Source organism: Sarcophilus harrisii, chromosome 5 (genome assembly GCF_902635505.1).
Source record: "Sarcophilus harrisii chromosome 5, mSarHar1.11, whole genome shotgun sequence".
Classification (NCBI taxonomy): Eukaryota; Metazoa; Chordata; class Mammalia; order Dasyuromorphia; family Dasyuridae; genus Sarcophilus; species Sarcophilus harrisii.
The window spans coordinates 269,732,661-269,749,220 of NC_045430.1; the positions used below are offsets into that span (position 1 = coordinate 269,732,661).

At 48.2% G+C, this 16,560-nt stretch overlaps 2 protein-coding genes across 2 annotated transcripts in view; both read left to right on the plus strand.

The window, feature by feature from the left end:
• Positions 1-2,043: 2,043 nt before the first annotated feature.
• GGCT (gamma-glutamylcyclotransferase) lies at positions 2,044-9,518 on the plus strand. Its single transcript, XM_031940474.1, has 4 exons — positions 2,044-2,500; positions 4,113-4,258; positions 5,593-5,728; positions 8,830-9,518. The coding sequence occupies exons 1-4, from the start codon at positions 2,372-2,374 to the stop codon at positions 8,965-8,967; spliced, it is 549 nt and encodes a 182-aa protein (XP_031796334.1). The 5' UTR covers positions 2,044-2,371; the 3' UTR covers positions 8,968-9,518.
• Positions 9,519-9,643: 125 nt separating this feature from the next.
• Positions 9,644-16,560, plus strand: part of NOD1 (nucleotide binding oligomerization domain containing 1) — a 47,599-nt gene continuing 40,682 nt past the window's right edge. The window contains 1 exon segment of the mRNA XM_031940264.1: positions 9,644-13,870. The gene's annotated coding sequence lies outside the window, so the exon portion shown is untranslated.

Sequence of the window (16,560 nt, forward strand, 5' to 3'; positions counted from 1 at the left end):
TGATGAGGGCAGAATTACATACTTCAAACATTTCCCTTGACCTGAATGCTTATCTTCTCCAGTTTAGCTTAAAATCATATTTAATAGTTAAAAAAAAAAATCTGGGCTATGCTGATATTTCCTGTTGATGTCTTGGTCATATAAAGCCTTTTTCATATGAGCTGCTGCTAAGCCAGATCTTTTCTCCTCCTTTATTTTGTATATTTGAGTCTGACCCTCAGTTTAGAAGAACTCATGACATTCTGTTCACTTTGGGCAAGTTCATTCCAGCCCTTTATTCCAGGTGCTTGAGGTCATTTCAGGTATGCATTCGTTCATCCAGCTAGCAGTTCTATTTCCCAACTGGGTGTTATTTGTAAACTGGGTAACCTCACCCTCAGTCATGTCTCACTCTCCCGTGACCCCATTTGGGGTTTTTTTGGGTAAAGATACTGGAATGTTGGCCATTTCCTTCTCCAGTTCATCGTGCTGATGAGGAAACCGAGCCGAACAGGGTGAAGTGTCTTGCCCAGAGTCACATGGCTAGGAAGCATCTGAGGCTAGATTTAAAGTCGGGAAGTTGAGTCTCTTGTGCTGAAATGGGCCTTTCCAGGCCAAGGCGGTTGAAACCCCTAATTTTATAGATCAGAAAAATGAGGCCCAGAGAGGTCAAGTGAGCTTCCCGATCTCACACAGGTTCTCACACACAGCCCCTGTCTGGGGCAGGCAGAGTGCACTGTGGGTGGGAGGGATGGGTGCCGCTCTCTGCCACACACTTCCTGGTGCTTTCTTGGCCAGTCACTTCACCTCTTGCTCTCACGGCTTCTTCGTCCGCACAATGGAGGGGGGGAGGGGGTTGCAATACCCCTCCCGGCGGGATATCCTGTGGAAACCTGAGGTGAATTGGGAGGAAGTTAGCCCAGGTGGCTCTGTGCCCCCCTCTCATGGTCTGGATCAGAGAGAACAGCACCTGCAGGCTGGGAGCGGCCTGGGCAGAGGGAAGAAGGCGCTAAGGCTCCCTTTTGGGGGAGGAAGATGGTGAGAACCGTGACCCGGAGTCAGGCAGGTCCCAGTTCGGATCCGACAGAGACCCCGGGCCCGTCAGGAGCCTGCGCCAGCCTCAGTTTGTCCATCTGTAAAAGTGGCTGCCTGGCATTTGCCTTGGCATCTGAACGACCGCTGACGGGCGGATCTCCCGAGTTTTAGGCATTTCCACAACGGCGCAGGGGGGCTGCTCCTACACTGGCTCCTACTGACCACTGGGAGGGGCTGGGATTTTCTGAAGGGGATTATTCCCTCGGGGACGCTGGAAGCGCCCGCTGCAACCTGGAGCTCAGGGAGCGTCACCCCGTGAGGGTCAGGCCGGCCCTTGGGTCCCGGCTCGGAGTCACGGGCCTTGCCGGCAGGAGCTGCCGGTCACTGAGAAGGAGCTGGGACGAGAAGGGCCCAGGGCTCTGTGGGTCCTCCCAGTGTGGGGAGCGTCCTTCCCTGAGAAGCGTCTCCCGGTAGCGCCGGGCACCATTCTTAGTTCCCTCAGTTACCCCGGGCTCGGGGAAGACTGCTGCAGAGGCTGCCCCGCGGCCTTCCCGGCCTCCGCCCCCCCCCTCCCCCGCTCACTCTGCGGGCCGCTCCGCGGGCCTGCCCGGCCCCCGGGGGGGGGGGGGGGCTCCCCCTCCCCCTCTCCCCCTCCCCCGCCCACTGGGCCTGCCCGGCCTCGGGGGCGCCCCCTCCCCTCTCCTCCCCCCGGCCACACGGGCTGGGCCCGCCATCTCCCGCCTCCGCCCCACGTGCCAGAGATGGTTGCCTCAGCCTCCTTTCTCGGCCAGCCCGGAGGCCACCTCCTACTCGAAGCCTTTCAGGGCAACTCGGGCGGCCCGCCTTGGACCAGTTCCCGGGCCGCCCGTCCGGCTCCTCCCTTCTCTTCCATTTGCCCGCGTTTCCCAGGGATACCACGCCCCTCCACTCTCCCACCAATGGAAGGGAAAAAGAGGAGGGGCTTTATATTTATCAGCCCAATCAGAAAACAGCTTGGGAAAACAGCTGCGTCTGAGAGGAGTTAAAAGAGAGGGCCGGGAGTTCGGAGGGGGAAAGGGAGGAGCCCGCGCCGGGGCGACCAATCGGAGGGCGCAGCGAGAAGGACCCGAGGGCCGGCGGCCAATTAGGAGAGGCGTTGGTTTCGTCCCGTCGCGCTGCCGGCCCGAGGCGGGAGCCGGGCGACTGAGGGCCGAGGACCAGGCGCGTGGGCGCCCCAAGGGCTCCGGATCGGCCCAGCCGGGGACGGCAACGGCGGCGCGGGCGGCGCGGGGCAGCCTCCGAGCTCCCGGGTCTTGGCCGGAGGCCTCTGTCCTCCGCTTCCTCCTGCTCCGGCGGCCGCGCATGCGCCCGGCGCTCCATGGAGTCCGGAGGTCCCGGGGAGTCCGGGGAACACTTCCTCTACTTCGCTTACGGCAGCAACTTGCTGAAGGAGCGGCTGCGGCTGCACAACCCCTCGGCCGAGTTCTACTGCGTGGCCCTGCTGCAGGTCAGGGAGCCGGGGGGCGTGCGAGGGGAGGGGGGCGGCCATCGCCGCGGGCATCCACCCCGGGGCCGGAGGAAGAAGGCCCGCCTGGGGCGGTGCATCCCCATGGGCAGGACGAGGCAGGAGCCCCGCCACGCGCCGGAGACTCGGGGCTGCACAGCCATCCGCCCCCCCTTAACAGGTGGGGAAACTGAGGCACGGGGCGCCGGCTCGCCTAGGGCGGCCAGCTGGTGTCGGGTGGGACCCAAAGGGCGCGGGGCTCCTGCGTCTGTTCTGCTGTCACCGGCTGCGCTGCCTCACGGACAGTGAGTGACTCCCTCTCCCGGCGTCCCCTGAGCTGGTGCTGAGAGGGGCTTGTCCTGTGCCCCCCTCCCCCCCCCCGGAGTGCTGGGGGAGGGTCCTGGGCTCCACCCCCGGAGTGTGGGGGGAGGGTCCTGTGCCCCCCAAGTGCTGGGGGAGGGTCCTGGGCTCCACCCCCGGAGTGTGGGGGGAGGGTCCTGTGCCCCCCAAGTGCTGGGGGAGGGTCCTGGGTCCTGGGGATGTGATGTCAGCACGTCTGATGGGAGGGTGGGTAATGCCGACTGTGTGCCAGGCATTGTCCTTGCCCCTCCTTATCTCTGGCCCTGGGGAGGGCAGCGACCATCTTTGTCCCCGTTTCACTGGGAGGCAGGGCGAGGGACCAGGGTCAGACACTTGCCACAGCTAGGACTGTCTGTGGTCGCATTTGAGCTGGGACCCTCCTGCCTCTGGGTCCAGCACTACACCCCCCGCACCCCCTAGCAGGGGAATAACTTGTCCTTCCCAGGGGATGACCCGGGGACCAGGCCTGGGCATCTGAAAGAGTCTCTGGCTGTGCCTGCGGGCACTGCCATGCGAGGGCCAACCGGCCCGTCTCCAGAAAGTTGCCACCAGGTGGTGAACTATTAAAAAAAAGTCATTATTAAAGTGGGGAGGCTGTGGCCCGGGAAGATCCGCACCTGATGAAACCCCAGATTTAGTGATGTTACCAAATAGATTTCTGTGTGAGAGACAGAGACAGAGACCACTTGGGCCGGCAGCTCCCCATCCCATCAGCTCTTCATACATCCAACAAACCAGACGGACCGTTCCTGGGGGCCAGCAGAAATCCTCTGTGGTGACCAGATCCGTGTCCCCCTTTCCAGAAAAGCCTGGCAGATAATCGGCCGCCAGGACAATTGGCGGCCGATTGTGACAGAGCCTTTGCAGACCGATTGTCCGTTTCGCTGGTGTTTATTCAGAGTGTCGGCACAAAAATCCACTAGGAAAGCTAAATCTTTAGAGACGGGAATAAAGGTATTGGTGTGTCCAGCTGAGGGATTGATGGATGAAATGTATATGTAATACAGAGCTTCCTTTTAATGCAAGGCCCGACAGGGGAGAGGACAAATTAACCCTGGAGGGTATTGCACCAGTAGGATGTCCCACAGACATTACATGGCCCGACAGTGGACGTACCCACGTTGTTCACCGTGGATGAGAAAATGCTAATTTGTGCGAATTGTGGCTAACACAGCCTTAAAAACAAAATCTTGATATTGAGAGGCCTCTGGATTGAAGCAAAGACTGATCATAATTTCACTGGCTTTCTTTACAGGATTTCAAACTTGACTTTGGAAATTTTCAGGGTAAAACAAGTACCTCTTGGCATGGAGGTATAGCTACTATTTTTCAGAGCCCTGGAGATGAAGTTTGGGGAGTCGTATGGAGATTGCATGTGAAAAATAAAAGTTCTCTGGATGAGTAGGTGACTCCTAATTACAATTTAAATAATACTAATTTAGAAAGGATATGTGTGGATGTTGGGTTCTTAATGGTGCTCAGCCCAGTGCCTGGCACATATCAGGCGCTTCATATATACTTGTTGACTTCTCCACTTAATGCTGTGTAGCATTTTTTTTAAAAGAAAAGAAAGAGGAAAAAAGAAAAGAAAATATTACACAGAATTTAAAAGTGTTTTTTTTTTTTTTTAATTATAAGGATGTTGGGCCTGCTCCATTCAAAATTATTTTAAACCAAGTTTATACTAAGGAGATGATTTTTTTTTCAAAATTATGATATACTTTGAAATTCATCAGGCTTGTTTCAGCAGAATGTATTTCCCTTTTTAGAACTCTTGGAGGGGAAACCCTTTGCATCTGAAGATAGATGCCTTTCTTTCTTTTTCTTTTTTCATAGTTATTTGATATTTTAACAATATACACTAAGAAATTTTTTACTTTAAATTCTGAAAAATGAATGTTTTAAAAGTAACTTGTTGCCCATTTCTTACAAATTTCAGAAGATATTCTAGCTTTATTAGAACTAGTCTTACACAATGCCATTTATTTGTTCTGATGGGAATGGTATAGAACAATAATGCTCTTTGATCGAAACATTAAGGGAATGTTCTTCTTCCTAACAAGCTGGGATGGGTGAGGTGAGTAAAGGGAGTGTATTAGCTGTTCTTGATAAATTGTCGAATAAGGCAATGGGAATTGGAGATATCTTTTGTTTTTTGCTCTTTAGAAGAGATAGTTATTTTTGCTGTACATTTCATAGCACAGAGAGTAGTAATATTGTAAGTGTGCATAGATTGAAACAGTTACTTAGTAGCATGGTGCTGATATATTATTTTTCTGATAACAGAAGCTGAGAGTTACAAGTGAAATCATATTCACTTGTAGGATTACCAAGTCGAAATAATTTACTTTTAAGGAGAAGGCTACTATCCTAGTACTTCAAATTACTTTTGCAAACATTTAGAACATAAATGTGCCAAAAACATCTTGAGCAAAGGGTTCCGAACCCAAACTCTGAGCTTTGTTAAAAAACAAAATCACTCTCCAGCTATAATTGAGTTTCTTTTTAATCCTCTGTATTTTATTTGCTGCATTTAACAACATGGTTCTGAGAAAGAGCCGAGGGGACAGCAAAGGTGAAGACCCGTGGGCTAAAAGAATCAATGTTTTTTTTATATCATTGGACGTTCATTGTGTGTGTGTGTGTGTGTGTGTTGCACTTTGAACAAAGGAACTTGCAGAGCACATGAAATTGGGGAAATCTACTTACAGGGAATATCTGGTTTTGGGTTTCAGACAAGAAGGAGTTGCAAGTGGCACGTATATTCCAATTCAAGTTAAGGTTTCCACTCAAGAAGGGAAAGTGTTAACCTGTCGAAGTTACCAGATGAATGATTATATCTCTGCACCCCCCTCACCACAGTATAAAAAGGTAAGGCCAGTAGAACTCAGCCCTCAGATAAATATGTTTTGAGAGAAATATGATTAACTTTTATGGGGAAATTTGTCTCTAGAGAGTCAGCAGAGTACTGTGGAAACTCAGGAGGATTTCACAGCCAGGGTATGGTTCACATCTGAGCAAGCATTTGCTCGCTGCTGCTATTACTTGTGTGTCCTTAGGAAATATCACTTATGTCAACAGACCTGTTTCCTAATTTGTAAAATGTAGGGGTTGGAATAGATGATATTAGAAGCCCTTGGCAACTCTAAATTTATTATCCTCTAAGTTTCCATTTGTTAGAGAAAATTAGAAAAATGAAAAGAAGAATTTTCAGTGTTGTTTCAGGCTCTTTATGTTTTGTTTTCTTCTAGAAGAAGGGAATAAGTAATTATATAATATTTGCTATGTGCCTGGCACTGTGCTAAACACTTTAGATTTATTTCATTTGATCCTCATAACAACCCTGAGTAGGAAGTGCTCTTATTATTTCCTCTTCTAAACAGCTGGTGTTCTGAACTGAGTTCAAATCTAGCTTCAGAAAGTCACTAACCGTAACTGTGACAAATCACTTAATCTCTATTTCCTCCCTCCGTTTCCTCATCCATAAATGGGAATAATAACAGCATTATCCTAGGCTTGTGAGGATCAGATGAAATTTAGCATAGTACTGAAACATAGGAAGAACTGTATAAATGTTAGCCATTATCTAACAGCATTATTATAATTATAAAACACTTAGTACAACTTAGCCTAACACATAGTGGGTAGTAGTCAAATGCTTATTTCCTACTCTGTCCCCCATGAGGTACCTTCCTCAAATGCTTTTCAGCCCTCCAGGTCTTCTGTTTTTTCCTAGAGTGAAAGTTTACAAAATGTGCTGAGGCAAATCTTATTTAAAGGAAGAAATGTGTTCTGGAAAAGAAATATCTCTTATTTTAAAAAAATTTTAAAACTGGAAGTATAAATACAAAATACTTTTTCTAGAAATAATCCTCATGTGTTCTGAAAACACAAATTGATTTTTCTAGTGGGAAACTTCTTTGCTGAGATGGTACCTCTAGGGTGTAGAACATTGCATCCTATAGGCCTGAGGTGCTGTGGGATAGTTTTATTGAGCTGTCTTATTTCTCTTTCTTTTTTTTTTTTTATTGTTATAAGATGTGGCTCTCTGAGTGAGGAAGAAGGAAGGGGGGGCCATATTTAAAGGTGAAGGTAAAATAAAGATGATAACTTTTTTTCATTTTAAAAGATTAATGGAAAATGTGGTTTAATTTATGTCATAATTTCAGAAAGACATTTTCATACAAAAATAGTTTCCTATAAGCAGAATATATTGGTTCCTGCCAAACTGTTCTCCATCATCAATAGCCAATAAGTGCCAGACTCAGAGCTGAAGCTCATCTCTGATTCTCCTTTCTCATTTCTTCCTTATCCTCACATCTAGTCAGGTTCTAAATCCTATTGTTTCTACCTATGCTGAATTTTTTGTTTATACCTTCTCTGTAACTGTCCAAATTTAGCTTCTTATTACCAGTGCACATGATATACCTCAACTCAGTAACTTTCTGTGGCTCCCTATAACCTATCAGATGAAGCCTGAAGCCCTTGGCTTGATGTATTTAAGGTCTGCCTGTGGTTTCATTTTATACTGAATTTTATATCCAGGCAGAAAATATTAGTCAGAGGATGTTAGTGGATTAATAAAGTGCTGGGTTGGAGGTGGGGGGTGTCTATCAGCACAAGATAGATCCTATGTGCATCCTATATTTTTGACAAAGTTACATCTTTTGAGATAGGTCTTTACATCTTGGCATTGAAACTCTAGTGAATCTTTTTATTGTTATTTGCTTATATTTTGTTTTCTTTCTCTCTTTTTTCCCTTTTTGGATCTTATTTTTCTTGTGCAGCAAGATTATTGTATAAAATGTATACATATATTGGATTTAACATATATTTTAACATGTTTAACATATATTGGATTACTTGCCATCTGGGGGAGGGATGTGGGGGAAGGAGAAGAAAATCTGAAACACAAGGCTGTACAAGGGTCATTGTTGAAAAATTATCTGTGCAGATGTTTTGAAAATAAAAAGCTTTAAAAAAGAAAGAAAGAAACTCTAGTGAAAAGATTTCACTTGTCTGGTAGTTAAATGTTATAATCATTTAACAATCATATAATCTTAACAATTACTACATAGCACTATTCAACAAAGAGTGAAGAAGAAAATTTCTATTTAAAACTCCTCAAAGAAAATCCAAGTGGAATTTCACAAACATCAAAGAGAATCCAAGTGTGATTTCACTGAACTGGACATTAATGGTGGGGACAGGGGAAGGCCTTCTTGCAGCCACCAGGGCCTAGATGCTGGGGCTCCTGTAACCCAGTGAGGAAAATGCCATTAAATTAGAAGAGCTATTTTGGGAACATTCTTCTGTTTCTGTCCTAACTAGGAAATATTTCTTGTGCATCTGTGCCTTCTTGGAGAGTGAGAATTTTGAGAGCAGGGATAGTCTTGGGTTTTATTTGTGACCTCACTTCACAGAAGCAATGCTTGAGAAGTGATTGGGTTTGAATTTAATTTATTTATTTATTTTCTTTCTTTCTTTTTTCTTTTTTTTCCTGAGACAATTGGGGTTAAGTGTCTTGTCCAGGGTCACACAGCTAGAAAGTGTTAAATGTCAGATCACATTTGAACTTGGGTCCTTCTGACTTCAGGATTGGTGCTCTATCTATTGCGCCACCTAGCTGCCCCCTAGAGCAATCTCTGAAAACAAAAAAAATTTTTAAAGGAAAAGAGGGAAAAATCAATTCAAATTAACCAACATTTTAACCTAGTCCACCCATAAATGCTCTGTTTCACACCCAGAGTCCTCCTCCCCATGCTCTCCAAATAAGAGAGAGGAGCGGTATCCATATTTCTCTTTGGGGAAATTTAACCATTCCAGGAAATAAATTTGGCATTTAATTCCCATTTTATAATTGCATGTAAGTATTTTTTTTAAGGACCATGTAGGCCTCAAAGCTGCAGCATTTGGCCCTTTAAACAGTCACGCTTTCTAAAAACCTTGTTTGGTTTTCTGTCCATTTCCAGGTCATCTGCAAGGGTGCCAAACAGAATGGCCTTCCCACCGACTATCAGAAGAAGTTAGAAGAAATCGAAACAAATCACTACAAAGGTTCCATGGAAATTCTTAAAGAAATTGAAGCCATCATCAACGAACCGTTATAGCAGACATTCTAATGGATGTATATCTAACCTGTCTTTTTGCCTCTTAATTTATTTCCATTACTGTCTCTCCTTGCCACTTTTGCATTTTTTAATATCTGATAGGATGAATCTCAAATTGTCCATAGGAACTTATTCAGGTGATATCACTGCGTTCCTATCCTTTATCACCATTTTCTGAAATGCTGCTACCCATTTATAATTTCTCTTGTTTCCAGCTTCCCGCGGACACTGGGGTCAAGGCTGGGCCCTCAGTCTAAAGACATTGTAAGAACTGTGTGGGGTGAGATCCTTCTTTGGACACAGGCCATGATTTTAGGTGTGGTCCCTCAATAGAGAAGGGGACACCAACCGACTTCCCCCAGAGTCCATGGGGGGTCACTTCCTTTTGTTTAGCCAGGGTGGGGAAAGTGGAGATTGCTTTAGCTAGAGGGTAATTTGGATAATAAAATGAATCTGAATGACCTGTTACAGTTAGAGGAATAAATGTACCTTATGATTCCATATTGATTTGATTCTGTTCTAGGAAGAAGTAAAAGTTTTTATCTGAACCATCTGTGGTTGTGGCTCTGGCTGAGAACATTTCCTCATTTTTTACCATCCTTTTTTTTTTATACTGTGTGTAACCCCAAAAATGAAAGAGGGCTTTTGAAGATTCAACCAGTAAGGTTGAGAAGAGGGAGGGTTACAACGTCTCCCTGGATGGAACTTGAAGCTGAGATCTTGGCCCTCTGGGGCTTGATAGAAAGCTGCCTCTCTGGGATGCTCATTCACTCTCAGGCATTCCAGTTCAGTGATCTTGGGCAAGACAACCAAACCTTCCTCAGCCTCAGTGTCCTCATCTGTAAAATGGAGATATGCATAACCCCCTCCTCCTGGGGTCATTGTGAGGACCAAAGGGGGGAATATAAACGCTCTCCAATTGGAGTTCCAAGATCAAGGTGCCTTTAAAGGAGGGGGGCCCCCTGCAGAAGAAACCACAGTTCTCATTCCTCCAAAAAGCTACCTTTTCTTGAGGATTGCTCATTTCAACAATCGTCCCAACCGGGTGTTTGGAGAAGAGTCCTGCCAATTTATGTGGAAAAGTCATCCCAGTTGATGTGGAGAACAATCAACTGTATTTAAAGCAAGTCTCTGAGAAAAAGGAATCATGTGGGATCATTAGTCTAGAACTGAAAGTGTCCCCGGTCATTGAGTCCAGTGCCCCTTATTTGGCCTATAGGGAAACTGAGGCTCCATCAGGGATCTGCTAGTTTCACCTTGATTTATTGTTAAAATCTAGGAAGAGTGCAAATTAAATGACTTCCTCACAGTCACACAATTGCTGTGACTAGAATTTAGAGCTCTCCAATGTAAACAACAGGCTTTTGAGGTCCAGCCATGAATCTCTGGCAGGACCAGGACTCACAGTTGACAGACCACACTTTGTGACTTTCAGACTTCATGAATGGCCAGAAGCTCCCAACTTCTCCTCCCACCATCAGGAGTGATACTGATACTACCAGGGCCCCAGGACCTGGTGGGATATTCCTGTAGATACTAGAAGTTAACATTCCTATAAATTAATCCCACCACCCATCAAAGGTTCCAAGGGTTGACCCTTATTGACATTTCCCCTGGCCCCTGCCTTGGAAGGAGCCAGTTTCCATATTCCTAAGAGCTACCAAGCTAATTGCAACTGACATTTCCAAATCAGAAAAAACTGTTAATAGTTATTACTTTAGGACATCTTAAATGAAGGATTTGGAAATCAGATTTGCCACTTGTAAGTTTAAGGAAAAATTTTAATACACTTAAACCACTACATAACTCTCCTGCTTCACCATCTCCCAAAAGGCCATTTTATAGTCCATTGGTCAATGTGCCAGCATCTCTTTCTGGGGGATGCCAGTGGCTTTGGTCCTCCTACTTCTGTATAAAGGATAATCCTGAGCGGGCTTTGTTCGGAGCTTCAGATAACGGTAAACTTGAGTCACTCTATTGGATTTCCCTCCCTTTCAGATTAACAAATTCAGATTTTGTCTTGTTTGTTATGTATGTGTCTTCATGAAATCATAGGATTAAGAGTTTGGTGTGTGACTGGGCAAGTCACAACCCTAATTGCCTCAGCAAAAAGCCAAATAAATAAATGAAAAAGAACTTGTGATTCTAGTCAGTCTCCAAATCTAATAAGGAAACTGAGGCCCTATTGGTGAAGTCACTTGCCCAAGCTCATACAGCTAATAATAATTTGAATAAAAGCAGAGTTAGTCCCCCAGTTGCTCTGCCTCTAACTGAGGGAAACAGCCTCTAAATTGTGACTCCGGCAATGGGGCAAAAGCTTCCCTTTGCAGGAATGAAACATCCTTATATTATCATAGGAACCAAGCTTTCGTGTGGATTTTAATTTTTAACATTTGAAATTTCTTTAAAAACATTCTGCTTTTATTAGTGAGCCATTAGTGACCCCCAGTGTCACAGGGACAGCCTCTGGTTTCCTAATAATGCTCACATTGATGTTCTAAGACTCACATCGTACTTTACATAATTATCATCACAGATCTGATTTAGAAGGAATACAGACATCAGGAAATCTGACCTCAGTTTACAGTTAACTTGTCCAAGATCCCACAGATTGTGGGAGATAGAGGATTAAAAGGGTGTCGTTTTATTCTCACAACCCCAGGAAGTATGAAGTAAAATGATCCCCATTTAACAGATGAGGAAACTGAAGTGATTTCCCCGGGTCATCTACTAGTGAGTATTTGAGGCTGGATTTGAACTCCTGACTCCAAAGCCAGCCACTAGGCTAAGGTGCCCTTTCTCAATTACTTTTATTTTTAGTATATATATACAACTTCCATTTGCCCTCTCCAATGTGGAACCACGAGGTATTTATTCCTTTAACACTAACAGACCATTCACAAGCTCTGACTCCTCTGCCTTCCCCTCCCGGCACTCCCCTTTCCAGATTTGGCTCAAATCTTCCCTCGTACAGAATGCCTCTCCCAGCCTCCCGCTTACTGCTAGTGCTGAGAACCTATTGATTCTGTATCTAGCAGTCAGTAAACATTTATTAAGCACCTACTGTGTGCCAGGCACTGGGCAATATTAACAAAGCAAAAGGGGAGCTGTCCCTGCGCCCAAGGATCTCCCAGTCTCGTGGGGGATATAATCAGTCAGCAGAGGGAAGGCACTAGAAATAAGGGGAGGGGAAAGGTTTCCTGCACAAGGGGGGACTTTCGCTGGGACTTGGAGGAAGCTGGGGAACCAGGAGGGGAAGTGAAGAGCCAGGGGAGCATCGAGGGAAAGCGTCCGGGAGATGGGCTCCGGAGAGAGACCAACATGAGGAGGACAGTCAGAGGACGTTGGCTGGGTGGGGGTGTGAGGACTGGAAAGGGGCCGGCGTGGGCAGGGGATGAGGGCTTTGAACGCCAAGCCCAGGAATTGGTTCTGCTGGACGCTGTAGGGAGCCTGGAGTTTATCGAGTGGGGGATTGGGAGGGAATGAGTGACTTGGTCAGACTTTTGTTTTCAGAAGCTGGGGTCCACCGAAGGGAGGATGTGAGAATAATCGAAAGTGGGAACGAGCGAGGAGGCACTGGAGGCGGGCGGACCCCATCCCCGCCCCCCAAGCCATGGCCTCAGGCCAGGCTGCGGAGAGGAGGGCCCGCGCCAGGTGGGAGATGGGAGACCGGCTGCATCCGAGGCACGATACTGGTGAACTGCACGGGCCTCGGCACCGCGGAGGAGGTGGAGGATGTCCCCTGGCCCCAGTCCGGGTGGGGGGAGCGGGGGCTGCCCTCAGTAGAGCAGGGAAGTTAAGAAGAAGGTTTGGCGGGGAAAGTGAACATCCACGAACAGAGAAATTTTTCTTGGCTGCCCCATTAGAATGTGAGCTTCCTGAGGGCAAGAAAAGTGTGTGTGTGTGTGTGTGTGTGTGTGTGTGTGTGTGTGTGGTTGTTAGTTTGTTTTAACCTTTCTCGTATCCCCAACGCTTAGCACTGTGCCTGAGGCCCTTTAATGAATGGCTGTCGACTTTCGGGGTCTCAGTTTCCTCATCTGTAAAGTGGGGGGAGGAGGGTTGGCTTGGAGGCCTCCGAAGTTCGGCCCAATTCTAGAGTTCGGACCTTCGGGCAGCACATCCTACGTTGCATCCCCGTAATCCCACCAACTCTGAGGTAAGGGAGGGAGGGACAACCCAGGTCCCCTATTTTATCCCTCCTTCAGGACGGACTCGGCCGCGGTTCCGGCCGGGCCGGGCCGGGCCGGGCCAGACCGCCTTTTAGTGCCGCGCCCCAGTTCCTTCCAGCCCGCTCTCCCTTTGCAAACTTTTTGCTGACTCCCGGGGCCTTCTAGGCTCATTTCCACCGAGAGGAAGAAGAGCGAGGGCCGCCTTTGGGCAAGGCCCGGCTCCGAACCCCCTGCGGCTGCCGCGGGCACGCTGGGAGGCCCCACGGTCCGGCCGGACTGGCTGGCTTCACCCATCCCCCCGCCCCCCTCAGTCCCCGCAGGGCAGGGGGCAGGAGGAGGACCGAGGACCCCAGGGCGGTGCCGCGCGGCGGGATCCGACCCGCCCCTCGTCCCCCTCTCCTCCCCCTCCCCACTTCCGGCTCTCAGCCGCCGCCAGCTCCAGCCGCTGCGGGGGCTGAAGCCGCGACACTGTGGCCGCTCGGGGCGCGCTCCCCCTGTCGCCGCCGAACTTGGCCTGGCCCCTGTCGGGGCGGCCGCCGCGGGCCCCGGCTGCCTTCGGGGCGGGGCGGAGTCTGGGGCGGCGAGGGCGGCCGCGGGGCCGGGGCGGTCCGGAGAGCTCTCGGCGCTCTCGCCCGTCCCAGGCGCGGCGCTCCCGTCCCCTTGCGCCTCTCCGCCCTCGGCTCGCGGATGCTCAGCGGGGCCCTCGCGTGTCCTCCCTCCCAGCCGTGTTGGACGTAAGTAGCCAGGGATTGAGCGCCCCCGGAGGGAGGGGGCAGCTGCGCCGGCGGCGTTGCTAGGGGTTTCTCGGGCTTCTGACTGGGGGCCGGGAGAGGGGGGGAGGCGAGGGGGCGGGACGCCCGGTCCACCCTCCCCCCCGGACCGTCCTGGGACCGGACCGGACCAGACCGGACGTAGCCGGGGCTCGGTACTTCTCACCTGGGTTCAGACCTGGGCGCTCTCGGGATCCCAGTTGGCATAACTGAGATGGAAAAAAGGGGAGGAGCGAAACAGCCGAGAGCCCCTTGAGAGGGCAGCCCGCGTACCCCGGGGTCCTGCTCTTGGCGTCTCTCCCGGGGTTAGATGGGGGTCTGCAGGTGGGCCCGCTCTCCCTGTCACGTAGCTCGCCCGGCTGTGGGATGAAGCGGACCTGCTGTCTCCGATCCCCCGGGGGCTCCGCGCCGGGGCGGGGGCGGGGAGAGGAGACAATGTCTGGCAGAGATCCCTGATCCTTGGGATCCCGAGAGCAGAGGATGTGGCTTTGGCTGAGTATGGGAAAAACAGGGACTTCCAGCTGAAGCCCCGGCGGTCCTCATTCCGTAAATGCAACTCACGCGTGGCTCTTGCCGAGGTCCCTGTCCTATCGGGCGCCCGGTTTAAGGATGAAGCTTGATGGTGCCGGCTACCAGGAGGAAGGGGATGTGGGCAGTGTCCGTTGGGCTTCCTTTGGAAACGTGATTCTGGGCGGGCTGAAGGGCATCGTGGGGAACGGACTGGTTCTCAGGCTCTCTCATGCCAGGTGGCGCCGGTGGGATCCCAAGCCCGGGCAGATGAGCAGGGAGAGCAGGCCCATCCTCTCTGGGAGGCAGGGCTCCCGTTGCTGCCTTGGTGGCAGGTCAGTTCCCTGGAAACAAGCAATCGCTTTCGAGTCAGAGGACTTGGCTTCCAGTATTGACTCTGAAGTCGCCTGGGTGACTTTGACTAACTTCTCCCGTTAGAGACAAGTCAAGGATGAAATCTGTGATAAGACCGAAGGGAAAGAAAAAACCAGGGAACCAAGAAAGAAGCGTTTCAAAGGTTAAAATCAGGATCAGCTCTTACTTTCATTTTGGAATTTGGTTTCCAGCAGCTAGCCGGAGTTCGGGACCAAGGCTTCCTTGGAGGACTTTCCCCAGTCATTTTTTTTCTTCCAAAAATCTTTTACTAGAAGCCGTTCTTCCTCTTGTATTTCTTTTCCCTTTAGCTAAGGGCCCTCTCCATCATTTCCTTTTCTTTCTTAAGGTTGTCTGGTACCTTGCCATATGCTTGCTTAAGGGAAGCCTGGTGGGGGAGGGGACGGTTCTTTGGTGACTCCGTGGCTGCCAGCCTCTTCATCAGGGCTTTACAGAAGTGGGACCCACGTGGCCTGCTTCCCCACTCTGCTCTCAGTCCTCCATCAGATCTCTGATGTTCCCAACTCACCTGCCCCCATGAAAGTAACTTGTATTAAAGAAGTGTTCGGTTCTGCGCACACATATTGTATCTAGGATATACTACAACATATTTAACATGTATAAGAGTGCTTGCCATCTAGGGGAGGGGGTGGAGGGAGGGAGGGGAAAAGTTGGAACAGAAGTGAGTGCAAGGGATAATGTAAAAATTACTCAGGCATAAGCTCTGTCAATAAAAAGTTACAATTAAAAAAAAAAGAAAATAACTTGTATTTACCTTCTATATGTTTTATATAAAAGACAGACAGTCCAGCATGGTGGATAAAGTTGACTTTGAAGCTTGAAAGTGCTGCCCTCAAGTTTTCAAAGCAAGTTTCTCTGATAAAGCCTCATTTCTCAAACATAGAAGGAACTGAGTCAAATTTATTTAAAAAAAAAGAAAAGAACCGTGCCCCAGTTAATAAATGATCAAAAGATATGATCAGTGCCCAAAGGGCTGCAAATTTATGCAGATCCTTTGATCAAACAGCACTGCTACTAGGCATGAATAGCGAAAGAGATTTGGGGAAAAAAAAAACAAAAAGAAAAAAAAAGGAAATGGCATACATGTGCAAAAAATATTCTTAGCAGTTCTCTTCTCAGGACAAAAAAAAGAGTAGAATTTGAGGGGGTGCCCATCAGTTGGGGAATGATGGCTCAATAAACTGTGGTATGCCTTTGTCATAGAATGTTATTGTTCTTTGGGAAATGAGGAGCAGGATGCTGTCAAGAAAAAAAAAAAAAACACAAACAAACAAACCTGGAAAGTCCTCCATAAACAAAGTGAAATATACTGTATACAAAATAATAGCAACATTCTGGGGTGACCATCTTGTCAATGACTGTTATTCTCAGTAGTACAATCATCCACAACTACTCTGTGGGATTTAGGATGAAAAATCCTGTCCCTACCCAGAGAAGGAATGGATTGTGTCTGAGTACAGATTGAAGAATTCTCTATTTCTCTCTATCTTTTAAACTTAATTTTTCTTGAGGGTTTTTCTTTTCATTAGGGTGGGAGAGCTACAGTTTCTTTCACAACTTGACTTCTATAGAAATGTTTTGCATAATTTCACATGTGGTTTCTTAATTGTGGGTGGGGATAAGGAAGAGAACTCAAAAATCTTAAAAACATATTAAAAAAAGTTGTTTTGAATGTAACTGGGGAAAATACTAAATAAATAAATTTTAAAAGAAAAAAAGATAAAATTAAAAGAGAAAGAAATTACTGTCCCTGT